Source organism: Eufriesea mexicana, unplaced genomic scaffold (genome assembly GCF_001483705.2).
Source record: "Eufriesea mexicana isolate 0111107269 unplaced genomic scaffold, ASM148370v2 scaffold87, whole genome shotgun sequence".
Taxonomy (NCBI): Eukaryota; Metazoa; Arthropoda; class Insecta; order Hymenoptera; family Apidae; genus Eufriesea; species Eufriesea mexicana.
Window position 1 is genome coordinate 89732 of NW_016908248.1, and position 15115 is coordinate 104846.

Here is a 15115-nt window from a genome sequence, read left to right on the forward strand (position 1 = left end):
TACCGAGACTCGAGTGGCTCGCAGAGGATGCCTGGAGGATCGATCAGTCTCCAGCGATGTCGTTGAACCGACACCTTCCATCCTCGATGACACCGTGAGAAGCTGCGGACGCGTCTCACGCCAAAATGGGCCGCGATCTTTCGAGAGAAGCGCTACAATGCTCCACGATTGATGAATCGATCCGCATTTCCGCCTACGAAAATTCGACACGGTTCTCTATCCGCTCGACAGCCACCCACGGCTCCTGCTAAAAATCGACGAGAGTCGATGAACAAGGAGACTCTCGTCCTGTCTATTCATAGAATAGAAACTCCCCGATGAGACGATCGAACGAAACTGACACTCGATCATTGTTAAACGATGACGAAGTACTGGAATATTACTCTGTCAGGAAAGGAGTTAAGAGAAGGTAAGAGAGGGTAATGACCGATATTTCAAGCTGCAGATTCGGCGAGATTTGATTTTGTTAAAATGGTTGACGAGCTGTTTATCGGAATGAGAGGTGCAGCGAGGATTTGGAAAAATTCTGACTGATGATGGCAGATGCTAGGAGTTACGAGAAACGCGTAATCGGAGAGTCATGCGCAGGATGATCCGTGAATTGTACTAATCGACGTGGATTCTTTTTGCAAAAATACTCGCAAGTGGAATATACGGAATCAGACTTCTTGAATTAACAGTTCATTTTAGAGGAAATTAATTTCAAAGATCTAGGCAATCGTTGTTCGAATCTTCATCATTTAAGATGAAACCTAGATTGTTCGTTATATTCCCATAACACACGACGATGTAAAGGATCAATGGTGATACATGGTATCAAATGAAAGGAGTACATAAGATCGAATATCTTGGAGTACAGTTACGTTCAAGAGAAAATTTCAAAAATCTAGACAACCGTAATCGTCCAAGATGCAACCCCAATTGTCTGTTGCGTTCCTATATTGCACGACCTTGCACATTGGCTTATTCTCTCTCTCAATAGAGTTTTACCTTCTCGAAAGCTGCCTGGGTAATTTGTTGCCAGCCATACGCACACTTGACTCGTAATTATTATGTTTCGATGGAGCTACTGAAGGAGGTTGCTCTCGAAACGAGAAGAAACGTATTTGCTTTCTTTTTCATTCCGAGGCACGAGTATTCGTTACACGCACCCAGTACCTTTAGGCTATTTAAATTTGATATTTACTTCGAAATTAGTGCTTCACTTGTCTAAATTAATTTCACTCCAAACACGTTTCCCTTGTTTAACTTTCTGCGTTTAATTGCATGACTAATGATCTGAAATGTGAAGTTAAACGCACTATGTACAAATGATAATAATTGAAGTGGTACGTTGAAAATAAATTGGTTTGGGCTAGTCCATGTAATTAGGTATCGCTAATAAGGTATTATACTCGAATGATAATAATTAAAGCGGTATGACGAAGATAGATGGCTCTACATGTAATTACATCTCTGTTTAAATAATAGCAGATATTAATTTTAGCAAAACCGGCTGCTTTCTATAACTGCAAAACTAAAATGTCGAAAACCAGCAATTTTGACTCACTTGATAAATCTAATATTAAAATAATAAGCAATTCGAATTTCACACTACCCGTTATACAGAAATAAATTATTATATCCGCAGCGAAAGTTCCCTAATAGACCAATTAAAACCACCGTGACTGGTTGAAAAATTCGAATTCTATTTTATTTTACGTTTCCTTAACATTTAGCATCCCGAAAATGACTTCGCAAAATATCAAAATAAAATTTGTAAAAATAAGAAAAACCAATGCTTGCCATCGCTGCAATAATTAACACCTCAAAAATTGGAAAAATTTTCAAAACCATTAAATCAAAGACACCTACAAGAAAGAAAAAATGAAATTAATTAAAAGAAAAAAGATTCTTGAAAATAGCCATTATTCTGGACAATCACGGTGGTTTACTCTCTGAAATCGAAGAAATAAACAAAAGAATAACTGGAAAAGGAGGCAAAACAAGGAAGTAATTAACGCACAAACGATAATTGTCTAAAATAGAATAAATGAGAAAGAAATCGGTACGTGAATATGTTTACACGCGTTTAGACACGTGGCAAGAAACGGAACGGTGAAACACAATCGCAAGAAGACAATTCATGTGGGAAGAACGAGACGTGTTTTCACCCGCGCTGAAAAATCCGCGAGCGGAAGAGGTTGGGCAGGTAAGAAAGTTCCTCATCGTCCAGTCGTGCATAAGACAATTGCGATGCCGACCAATTAAGCCCCGGCCCACGCTTCATTTTTCTTTCCATTCAGCTCGATCCTCTTCCGCGTCGATAGCATCTCGGTTGCGCTTCGATTCTTCTTTTCGAGCCTTCTGTCTCGACGGATAGTCCATTTTTCTCCCGTTGAGTTTCCTCAACTACTCCAGCATCTAATCGCGAGCTGTCCACGAGATTCCGTGCCCTTTTCTCATGCTGATTCCTACATTCCTACTATCCACGACGGTCTCGCGATCAGGCGACTTGGTGTCAAATTCTGATATAATATATACAGTATGCGACAGAATAATGGAACAGCCTGTAATTTCCAATGTTTCTTGAAACTAATATCGTACAATGTATGCATATGTTACACGTGTACTCGCATAGTATGTCTGCTCCTCAATCATACAGAAGAATATTGACTACAGCTTACAATTCTCTGTACAAATTTTACTCGTTTATGTGAAAACTGACTGCGACAAAATGATAACACACGTACCAAGAAAAGAAGGATCAACGAGATTTTGACTTTTGAAAGTGGAAATATTATAATTAATATATATTATCAGGTGACGAATCCGAATATGGAAACAGAAGATGCTTACTACCTTAGGTTTATGAAAGAGATAAATAAGTATATCGATTCTTGGCATTTTCACGAAAATATTTTAAAGACAGTAATTTTTTTCCAAAATCTTTATCAACTGCCTTGTACAGCACTAAGCCTCATCTTTAAAATCAAATTGGATTTATGATCAAGCAATTTTTTTTTGTCGAGATATACCGCTCTGAAGTTACTCGAGAAAAACTGAGAATTATAGAATGTGCTATGATTTTGTCACGCACTGAAGGCCTAGGCCCTTGAAACGATTGTGAAGAATATGAACGTTTATACCGTGGACTATTCTTTAAGCAACTATTCGTTGTAGAATTGCAAAAGGAAGCTTGCAAGAAGGAAGAAAGCGTCTAGCTAGCTAGAAGCACGAATTCCTTAAACGCGTTCCAAACCGCAGGAGCCACTCGTGGCCCAAGCCAGTCGACAGAGACAAAACCTTCATTAGACGAGTAAAAATATCTTTCAACATACTGCTCGAATAACTCAGTGTCGAGAGTAAAAATAACTCAAAGTATCAAGCATTCGACGCAATCGTTATAACTCTCTGATGAAATACTGCGATTTCTAGAGCCTAGCTAGACGCTCCGATCGGGCCACGTTCACTCTATCTTGCACATGGGACGCGTTTCTTGTCAGGGAAAAGGAAATACGTGGCTGCATGTGCAACGGGAATGCACTTATTATTAGTTTCATTTAGAACATCGATCGTGGTTCGCGTCTACGTGGGTCGACCCCTTTCATGAGTTCTATCGACTGACCCTATATGTCTTCCGTGGGTGTCGTCTCGGACCATCCGTTGTAATTATACGGGATTATTTGTTAGTCATGGTTATTAGGTGTACCTTGATGATCGTTCCTGCTTGATGGAATCGTTTATTTTGGGAATGACACGTGACTTCGCGCATCTTCCCGATATTACACTGCGATTCAGATCCGATGATAGATCTTAGATCTGATGCGATGTGATTTAGATATGAAACCTGTGTGGAGATGCTCGTGGTATTTTAATAGGTGGGAGCATTTAATTGCACGTGTCGGTCATGGGCTCAGAGTAATTAATTCCGATTTTTGAATCTTTTCAAACTTTTACGTCGAACAACTTGATCGATGCTGTATTTTTGATATTTAAAATGAATTTTTAGTTGTTGTTTGGGTCTTGTCGAATCGATTTCACAAATCAAAGGTTCATATGTATAGACGACGCGATAGTTCAACCCTTTGCGTGGTTAGAATTAGGTCTCCTATCAAACTCTTGTATTTTCCTTCGTTTATTGAAATATAAAAAATGGTCTTTTGAAATAAAGCGTAATTTCATGAAGATGTAGACTGAGCTGTAATTTTACTATTTTTCGAAAGTGATTCATTGTCTAAAAATCAAAATAAAATGTAGGACGACATTTGGACTGTGGAAGATTAAGCTATTTATAAATAAATACTACCACTACTACTATTACTACTACTACTAATAATAACAACGAAAAATTGGGAACTAATAATTAATATTAACAGAAACGAATAATAATAAAAAGATACCTAATTAATGACAATAAAAACGACTAATAATGAGAAAAATAATTACTAATAATAAAAATAAACTTGTTCAATAGAGGGGTTTTATTTCGCGTAATCTGTAAGGGTCATATCGTCTTATTTTAGTTCAGTTAAATTGAATCTGGGTTAAATCTTGATAAAATCTAAGACGAAGTTCTGTAGTCGATGAGATTGAAGTCCTTGTTAATTTAATTCTTATCGAACTCTCCTATTACTGCAAGGAAAGATATTAATTTCAGGAAGTCTGTTCCCTTCGGACCAATAGATCTTCAAGGTGAAGATGTCGAAGATAACTTTCGATTCTCATTATTTCGATAGCAACGAGAGAATGGAACTGGATACTTGACTTTCCTGAACTTCGAATCTAAAGAATCAAAACATAATTTTACCTGTTAGCAACAATTTAAGAATCTAAAATTGTGGAATTTAGCAAGTAATTAAATGTCGACCCCTCGCATACACTATCTATTAATGGCAAAATTTTCAAAAGAGAGAAAAAGACCCCAAAGAAGTTGCTATTCCTTGAGTTTGAAAATCAAACTTGTTTAGCAGAAACATGCAAAATTTCTTTTTGCTAATGTTGCAAATTTCTCGATCAATTTCTCCTAACAGGAAGAAATAATTTTAAATGGAAAAATCGTTGACCCTAATGACGAAAGGTAGTCGTTACACGATTGCTATACCAAACCTCTATACATTTATTTAAGATTTAAATAAATATAGTGTATTTACCCAAAAATATATTCTAATTAACTAAAAATTCTAATTAACTAATTTACTGACTAATTTACGATAAAAACTGCATCAAAAGAAAGAAATTCTCTAAAAGCAATCATTCTTTAAGGTTCAAGATTAAAGAAACATCACACTGTTCAAAAAGTCTTTGAAACAACCTAAACTTCGAAAATTACGAAACGAAACGAGTGAAATATAAAATTTCCTATGAACCTCTCAAGAAATAAAGAATTCTCTACATTCTAATTAGAAAAATATCATATACTTCTAAAATTACGAAACGTAGCCTCTAAAATATCCAAAAATTCGCGACACGGTCCCCACCACTATGGCCAGGTATATCAGTATAATCTAAGATAAAAGGTTCTTTGAAAATAATCCTTCCTCGAGCTTCAAACTCGAACGATCATCGCGTCATCCGTGACGCCTTCGCAACGCGTCTAAGCTTCCGAAATCACGGAGCGTAACTCGTAAGATATCAAAAAAACTCGACTTACCACATCGCCTGCACCGATACCGGCTTGAAGATGTGCTGCGAATTGCAAACGCTGACGCTGAAGCCTCTGCAACAGAAAAGAGAAAAAGAGTTAGAATGCGAGCCTCCGGGAAGCATCGAGGGTCACACCGTTCACCTTATACAGGGTGGTCAGCCGATCGTATCGACGAGCTATTTTATTGCCAGCCGAAACGGACCGACTTCCACGTTCTACAGCCGGCTATTTTCGAGCAAGCACGGCCTGTTATACTCTCGCGTGGTTTCTACCTCGTTCGAACCCTTCAGAGACGTTCTACTTTCGTAGACAGGTGTCAGCCACGGTTTTTAAACGGATACTGCGCAAGGAACGTCAGTCTAGAAACTCTGACGGGAAGGTACCGGCTTTGAGATCAGAATATCGTGTTTACGATACCCTGGTAAGAATATTTTCGGGTTCTATCAGGGAGTTCTGCTTCGCTAGATAGTTCTAGGGGCTCGGTAGATGGAGGAGAAATTGAGCGATTGGAACTTCTTGCAGAAGTTTGCATTTGATCGTCAGGATTTCGTCTATACGTTGACAAAGTTTGTAAAATTGCATTTCGAAGGTACAGAGAGAGATTGAATTTGAGTTTAAGGAAAGTTTGTGTAGGCTGCATGGGTAATTGGACATCCGTGATTCAAATGTAATCTGGCATACGAAAGTATACGAAATGTGGACGTTATACCGACATGTTTAAAACGATGTATGACGGGTAGAAAGTCTTAAGATTGTACAAGTAAAATTGGAAAATAATTAAACGGTATATGTGACATTTACAACGTGTGTATTTATTGTAAGTACGAACTGTGGCGCTAGTGTGTTAAATGGAAAGTCGCTTTAAGGCTATCTCATGCAGTAAAAGTTCAATCAATAACATACCGAAACTTTTTATTTTTTAATTAATACCGTTTTCGATTATTATTATTATACATTGTTTATTTAAAATAAATCTATATTTTTGTATATTAAATATATTTAATTCTGTATGTCACTGAATTATTTATTATTCTTATTGACAGAATCTTGAGATTTCAGTTTAAGATGCAAAATTCATTTGTTAAAACCGGAAAATGCAAATGCTGGAATACTTCTATAATTTCCTTCCTTGTTACAATTAAATTTGGTAATAAGAAGGAACTATCTGTTATTTGAATACAAAAGAGAAATCAGAGGAGGGAAAAATGAAACCTGATTTCTGATACAGCACGTCTTTACAACCGCAGATAATTAAATTTATCGTTGAGAATATATTTAATAAAATCTTTAAAGGATAGTATTAGAAGTACTTAATGCCTTTTTGCAGTTGACGCGACGTAAATTTATTTTGGCGTGACGATAAATTATTTTCCCGCGTTACGAGACTAAATATATCATTAGAATTTCAAATACAATACCCAGCAGCTTTTTCTTTCGAATAAATTTATTCGCTAAACCTGCTAGACATAACTGTGCATAAACTTAGTTTCAATCACTAATTTTAACTGCTTTAATTACCACGAATTATTAGCCTCGCAATGTATCGTACATGTGTACAATACATTGAAAGTATACGTACGTGCACATGGGAGGTCGAAAATGAAATTGAATACAAGGTCATTGTAACGCGAGAAAAAAATAAAAATACAAAAAATATAGAGGTGAAGAAATATTTAGGTAATTATGAAACGTGTAATTTTAAATAGGCCAAGATCGATGCAATTTGCACGCGGTTATTAATAAAATCATATTTCGATGAACGAGGTTTCCCATTTGGGCAAACCACAACACTAGAAGCCCGATGGAAGCCAAATTACACGTTCGAATACGTTCAAGGTGTGGTAAGACAAACAAAGAACATAACGTTTTTAGAGTGAAAGGGTTTCTAAAGTTAGCCATAAGTCCCTGCGTAAGTATCCTAATGCGGCGTACAATTTGCTCGTAATGTAGGAGGAATGCTTATGAGAGATTAACAAAGAGTCAAATATAATTCCGAGGTCACGTATCGTAGAGTGAAGCGAGTGTAGTGCATTATCTAGCACATAAGGGAACGGATCTCTGCTGCGTAAAAATTAGTTTCGTATTAAATCTCGTACCAATCTTGGTGTATCGTGTAGTCAATTAAAAGAACTATTTTTAGATCGTGCATACATTAAATTCCACAAACACGATAGAAATATTTAAACGGAGAAATTAATATGGAAATTTATTAATTTATATTAAGGCGTGGAAAATAGAATTGAAAACATTTATAGAAGCATACGAAACGAAGAGAGGAAAGAAAAAAAATAAGGTAATGTAAAAGTACACACTTTGGGGCGTAGATTACATAAAATACGATAAATGTAGTTAAAAGTGAAGGGGGAAATAAAATTACCACAGATTTATAGAAGTGTGATAGAAGTAAATGAAAAGTAAATTAATAGAAAAAGTTATATCTTGAACCTTAGGAAATATAATTCTGAAGATAATGCAAAATATAATAAAAATGATTAAAAGAATAAATTATATATTGGAGTAAAGATTAAATTAATTCGAGAAGTTAGGTTAAAAAATAGAAAATGCTATTCTGTACACATAAAGTATAATTGAGTTAAAATAAATACAATTTAATGGGGAATATAATCAAAATTGTTAAAAGCCTAAATTAGTTTGAGAAATTATGTTAAAGAATAGAAAATATGACTCTGAACACACAAAGAATAAATTAATTAAAATAAATATACTTTAACGTATAGAAATATAATACTTTAGATAGGTAATGTTTTAAAAAAACATTTCGTAATCTACAAATTAAATATTTTCAAGTAGTTATATTTTAAGACTTTTAAAAGAATTTTTTAGATGTTTATCGTAAGAGATTATCATAAAATTCACCTATAACTAGATGGAATACAATTTTGCAAGAAAACAGATTTGCAATATCACTAAACTAATTCTACACCACAACGTATAACAAATATACATTTACCATGTGTAACGTGTAATACGCAAAATGATACGATATAATATAATACGACACGAAAAACCAGAATAAAATATTATATTGCGATTAAATAATTACGACGAAAAACACGAAAATCTAACACTTACCTAACAATATAACCTATAAACCTAACGGATCAATGGTATGAAATCGAGAACGACAAACGTTCACTCAAAATCACGAATATCTCGTTACTGATACTCAAAAGTAACCTTACAAAGGCAACGGAGAAAAGAAGGATGACGAAGAAAGACATTTGACGCGTTACAACTCGATAAACAAACTGAACCTCGACGTAACCTCACATAACCTTATTCTCCAATATCTTTTCGCGCGACAATAATATAATCTCAAAGTATTTACTCACTGGAAATTATCATTCGCCCAATCGCACTCGTGTAGCAGCATCGTTGAGGAACAAGAATGTCGACAAATAAACACAATTCGACCGAAGAAAAATCACTCGTCACTGTCGAAACTTGACAACGTACGCACGTTTTCGCTTCCCTGTCCCGTTTACTCGCTTCGGTGGACTACTTCCCGTACGTTCCCCCACCACCGCGCTCGTTCGATGTCTCGATTTCGAGGCAGCAATCGACGTCACGCGGTTGAGCAAACTTCAGCCCGGAATTACAACGGTAACGCGATTCCCAGTTTGCAACGCGTTACGACACGCGCTGCACATCCAGCATAACCGTTAATTACGCATTATATAAAACCGAGACCGGTGCAAAATCGGCGGCCAGGCGAACGTCACGCCGCGTCACTTTATCCTGGCCGCGCATGCGCGTTTCCGGGAAATCCATTCCGATTCCGCGATCAGCTTTCCCCGTGGAAACGGTACTTACTTGTCGTCATTACGGCCACGCGCGTCGTTAGGGACGCTGCACCGAATTAAGTTTACAACGCCGATGAGATGAGCGTTTATTCGCAGTCGGTTTCGACGCTTGTTGGACGTTCCGGAGCGAAGATACTACTAACGCATCGTTGCGTTTCATGATGCCGGATGGGAGTAGAAGATACTTTCTAATGCTGTGACGGTTGGTCATTGGAAGGAAGTTGAATCTGGATCTTAATTCTACGTAACCGGGTTTTTCTTTGAACGTCAGAGGAAAATTTGTGGGAATTTTAGCATTACAGTATTGCGTGTCGTTTAGATTAGCGAGGTATATAACAAAGTCTGATACCAGTGTCAGCAATGAATGAACGCAATTCAGATACCAATTTTTAGCAAGAAAGGAATATTTTTTCCTGTAATGACTATTGGTTATATATTTATTGATTCTATTCTTTGTTGAATTATTGATTATTATTACACAGATTATTATTTATTTATTCAATATATTTATTGGTTATATTATTATTCCATATTTATTCCTATATTATTGATTTATGCCAATTTCATACTGTCATTTTTGTTGGATCTACACTCTTCGATCACACATTGATTAGATTGCAATTTTAATTAATACTTATATTAGCACACTTAATTCTCTATTAATTTCTCTATTAATTCTGAAGAGGTATCTATGTTGTTTTAATTAGCAGTACTTAGGTGCATTGATAAAATATATATCATGTTACTCTATATGACGTTACTCTATATGACAATATCTTCCATTTAATATTTTAACCCTTTCGCCCCGACTAGGTTCATACAAGCCTCGAAAATGGTATTTCCAGCCTATTTCATTTCCACACTTCAATTCTTCCAACTGTCGAACACATTCGTGTCCTCTAGTCCCACAGGCGAACGGATAGCTGACGCGAGATTAGCTTTTAGAAATAACTGTGTTCGTCTGATTAATGGTGTAGGATCTAGCTGTTCGTGACATGGACATGACAGCGGTGGCAATTCTTGAATTACTGAGTTGCGGGTAGAGTTTAACTCGTCTGAAGATGATATCCATAGAGAATGGTGACGTGGGTGAGATTTATACAGGAGACCTAACCTTCCTGCTAATTTTCATACGCGAATTTTTTTCTGCTTCTTCGGATCGGAACCGTCAATTTGTACACGTACACTTGTCAATCTGTGCAAACGTATAGAAAGCTTCATTCCCATATAGAACTTACAATATTTGTGCCGTGTAAGAAGAACGTTTATACTTTGTTGCTGTCACGTTTCTTCTGATCGTTCATTTTCCTGTCTTCCTTCTTTACAGTAAGTAACTTAATATCGTAAAAATATAGTTAATATATTACGCATTTCACCGTTATTCGCGTCGAGATACACGGGGTCTTGGGCTGCAGGAAATTGTTATCCATTTCCTATTAAAATCCATTAAATTTACAGAAGAAGTATGCCAATGCGAAGTATTGCCAATATCTACTGAATTATAGACGAATTTTTGCACCCAAGATCAAAAACACTTTTTAATCCATACATTGCTATATGCATTGATGCATAGTTACTATTTCACAAACAATTTATTATAATGGGCTACAACATATATGAAATACGATGGGAACTTTGCATTACCGTATATTTGTAATTGTACGTGAAATAAAAAATTTTTCATCAGAAAAATTCATGAAAAGAATGTTCATTCTTTTCACCCAAAAATACCGGACAAAGGAGAGAAACAGTTTATCGGATCACGAGCAATTAACAAAGTAGGAGAAGGAAGATCTCGACGTTGAAACGTTTGTAGGAGAAGGAGAGAAAACAGAGAAGAAAATAGGGAAAACAGGAACGGAAGAAAAAGGGGATATAAAAATGATCCATGATACAGGATCGAGAGCTGACCAGTACTACTTGTGCCCATTTTCTTTTCGTTCTCGGTCCTTTTCTGGCGAACGGCCGCCTCTTTATCGCTAATTTGCCGCGAATTGCCCGCGTGATTCACTGTCTCAAACCGTTTAGATGCGTTCTTGTGTAGGCGAACTCAGCGTAGCATGCCTGTGCAAAAGAAACAGGGAGCAAACGAGAAGAAATTTGTCATCGTTAGTGGCTTTTGTTACGCCACGAGTTAACGTACTACGATGACGACTAAATTCCAAACCCGGTGTACACTTTCATATTGGACGTTTACTTTTGTTTATTGCTATTTTCTGTTCGGTTAGTTTAGAAGTGACTTGGTAATTACGCGTAATGACCGAGTGATGTGGCATATAACGTAGGAATAGAGATACGATTGAGATCGCACAGAGATATTAGCTACTCGTTTATTTCTATATAATTATCGATCATTAAAAGCATGCGTGATATTCGGTAAATGTAAATTAGCATGAGAGTAAAAATGGAGAACAATTTCGGAATTTTTGAAACGCAGCGACTGATAAACTTATTTATGAATATGCTAATTTACGATGTTTCTGTTTCGTTCAAATAAAATGATTTTATACCTTTACAAATACAAAAAGGAACACAGGTGTACACGATAACGAATATCATTTGAATAATCTATTAATTAACGTTATACTAATTAAATTCATGCGTGCAATGTTCTAGAATTATTGGTGTAATTTAAAATCCCGAAAACCTCATTTTTCCTAACTAATTATGAATCAACTAATTCCCGTTTCATCGACTATTTTCGTGATTAAAATTAATTATAACGTGATTTTAAGAGAACAGTTAAATGAAAGAAAAAGAAGAAATTGTTTTTCGAAAGTATTTCTGATCAGAAATACGTGCAATTTTCTTAGGTTACTTTTAGGGAAAACCTCATTTTTCCTAAGTAATTAGGAATCAACGTATTCACGTTTGATCGATGATCTTCGTGATCAATATTAATTATAACATGATTTTAACAGAACAGTTAGACGAGACCAAAAGAAAATTGTTCTTCGAAAGTATTTCCGATCAGAAATACATCTAATTGTCTTAGGCTATTTTTTGGAATACTTGTGGTAATAGCTACTTTCGAAAGCAGTGAAGGAAATATTGCAAAGCTGCTGAAGGCATTTGTCTGAAACCATACGCAGTTGCTCTGCGTCGAATTATCTAGTCTTTGTCGCATGATCTTTTTCAACCCTTTCACTATGGCAATGTCGATGTAAACGCTGAACAGCTATTGAGAGCACGATTAACAGGCTACTAGCATTACGCGCTCGAACAAATCTAACGCGTGTGCATAAAATAATGATCGGATATGTTTTCGCCGAGCTAATTTAAATAACGACTGTATTTTAAATTCATGTACCTTAACCTTTCATGCCTCACCTTTCACGCAACGCCTCTTATGGCATGCGCTGAAAACGCGTGTAAAATAAGTGTGCACCATGTACAGATAGATAGAGTGATAGCTGTTGTGTAACGATGTAAATAAAATAAAATATAAAATATATGATATTAAATTTAATGCGAATTTTATATCATATATTTTATATAATAAAGTACAGAGTAGGTAACATGAGCATTGGTTCATTATATTACGGGAAATTAATATAATTAAATGCCATTTTTGTTTTACAGTATACCACTGTAAACAGATGAAACTGACGACTTAAATTTTTCAAATGCAACTTTGCAATAGCTAAGATACAATAAAATTTATTGTATAAGAGGTGTTTAATTTGCAGTGCTCTGTTATTTTATGGTGAAAAAAATTCTGGGACTTTGGAGATTCGTTTAGATCCCTTAAAGAAATTTCTTCGTTCACAAAAGATTACTATATACAGAACTCATACTATATACAGAGCTCTACATGTACACATATACATAGAATTTTATTAAAATCGAAACTTTCTGATTAGCTGAATTTTCTTGTAATATAGCAAACCAATTTTTAATCAATTTAGTATTTGTAAAGTTTATGGAACGATCAGAAAATTTTTAACGAGTACTCCACATTGAGAATTCCAAATTAGATTAATATTTCCTAATTATTTTCAGAGTTAAAATTAGCGAGAGAATTAGCAATAGGTTCTCGATTTTCTTTGCATTAAAGAAATAAAGGACAGTATTTAATAAAGAAAAAGAAAACGAAATTAATTGCTTCTCTTTCTGTCAAACCAAACCATGTATTAGACCTATTCAAAGAATCTTGAAATCTTGCACCTCGAAGAACATATGCAAAAGCAATCATTTCGACGTCACTTTTCGTTTCATAACAAAATTCTCATGATGGTTAAAGTATATCCTTTCGAAACGTAAAAAGCTCACTCTGAAATCACATTTAGCTTCATCGGAGAATTTAATCGCATTTAAAACCCATAGTCGTGCGCAGCCCCTTGACACATTCGCTGCTACTTTATAGCATACATGGCCTCGGTGTAATTATCTAAGTACATGCCATAGACTTAAGTGTTTGGGTTTTTGTCTTCGTGTGATTGGACAAAAAGCCTTAGAAAGGCAAACAAAACAGCGAACGGCGTGTCAAGACGAGTGTTATTACTTAAGGTAAAGATATTTATTACTAGTGACGTTAAATTAAGGACGTATTCGCAAAACAACGAAACTATCGAAGAATTAAAATTGAACTAACAGTATAATTACGTATGCAACACCGTGTGTCAAAATTTCGAATAGTTTCTATATCGATAAATATAATTGTAAAACGCGATTCGTTTACGTTTATAAATACGAATGTGAGTACTTTTACAAAAAGAGCACAAATTTTATTTTTACATTCTGTATAAAACCTAATAGGCACACAGAGTGGCAATCTAATATTTTAAAATTTGAAAGAAGAAGATGTATTATTTTTTATAATTATTTGTTTTATACAAATATATTATTTTACTGAGATGAACTATGCAGTTAGTCCAGTGCAGGGTGTAATACGATACATTTCTTGAATAGAAGGCCATAAAATATTTGATTATAACATTTTATAATATTTTATAATCAATATTCTGTAACCTAAAAGATTAACCAAAAATTCAACCCAAATACCTAAGCAACAACGACCCAATCCCATGCATCAGCTTTATCAACACTTTGTAAACGACTCGACAATCCTCAGTCATCAAAATATAAACACAATTTGCTATCCTCAAACCTAACTCACAGTCCATAACACAAACTCACACTCGTCTAACTCGATATCCGTAGACCAAGTTGCACTCGATAAACTCTATTACCTACGACATCGTGATCAACAATTCTCAGTCAGATAATACAAACATAACCTACCATTCTCGATCCTAACACCTAACTGTAAACCAAAATCACACTCGCCCAACTGAAGATCCGCAGACAAAGTTTGTCAGGCAGTTCCTACGACACCGTTATCGGCAATCCTTTGCCACGAAATACAAACATAATATACCATCCTCGAACCTAACTCCCAACTGAGAACCCAGTCCAAACTCACACTCGCCTAACAGAGATTCTCAGACCACCTGGAAGGAGTGGAGCTCAGACTGCGAGACAAACCTTAGAAGAACGTGGCTCTATATCAAACAGGCTGGCTGAAAATCGAGCAAAGAGAGTCGCGGCTGAAAGATGGCTTCGCTGCTGGCGGAGCACGACCTTCCAGCGTGACCTTGGTGCTCACCTGTCAAGCACCTTGCTGCTCTAACGCGGCTTACGGTAACGCGCTCCATTTCCCTAC

At 35.9% G+C, this 15115-nt stretch overlaps 1 protein-coding gene across 4 annotated transcripts in view; it reads right to left on the minus strand.

The window, feature by feature from the left end:
• The window catches only part of ssh (Protein phosphatase Slingshot), a 256624-nt gene that overhangs the window by 70214 nt on the left and 171295 nt on the right, over nucleotides 1-15115 (minus strand). For all 4 annotated transcript variants that reach the window (XM_017910247.1, XM_017910242.1, XM_017910244.1 and 1 more), the window contains one exon: nucleotides 5633-5698. In XM_017910247.1, the coding sequence (XP_017765736.1) occupies nucleotides 5633-5698 (66 nt within the window). The remainder of the gene's footprint in view (nucleotides 1-5632; nucleotides 5699-15115) is intronic.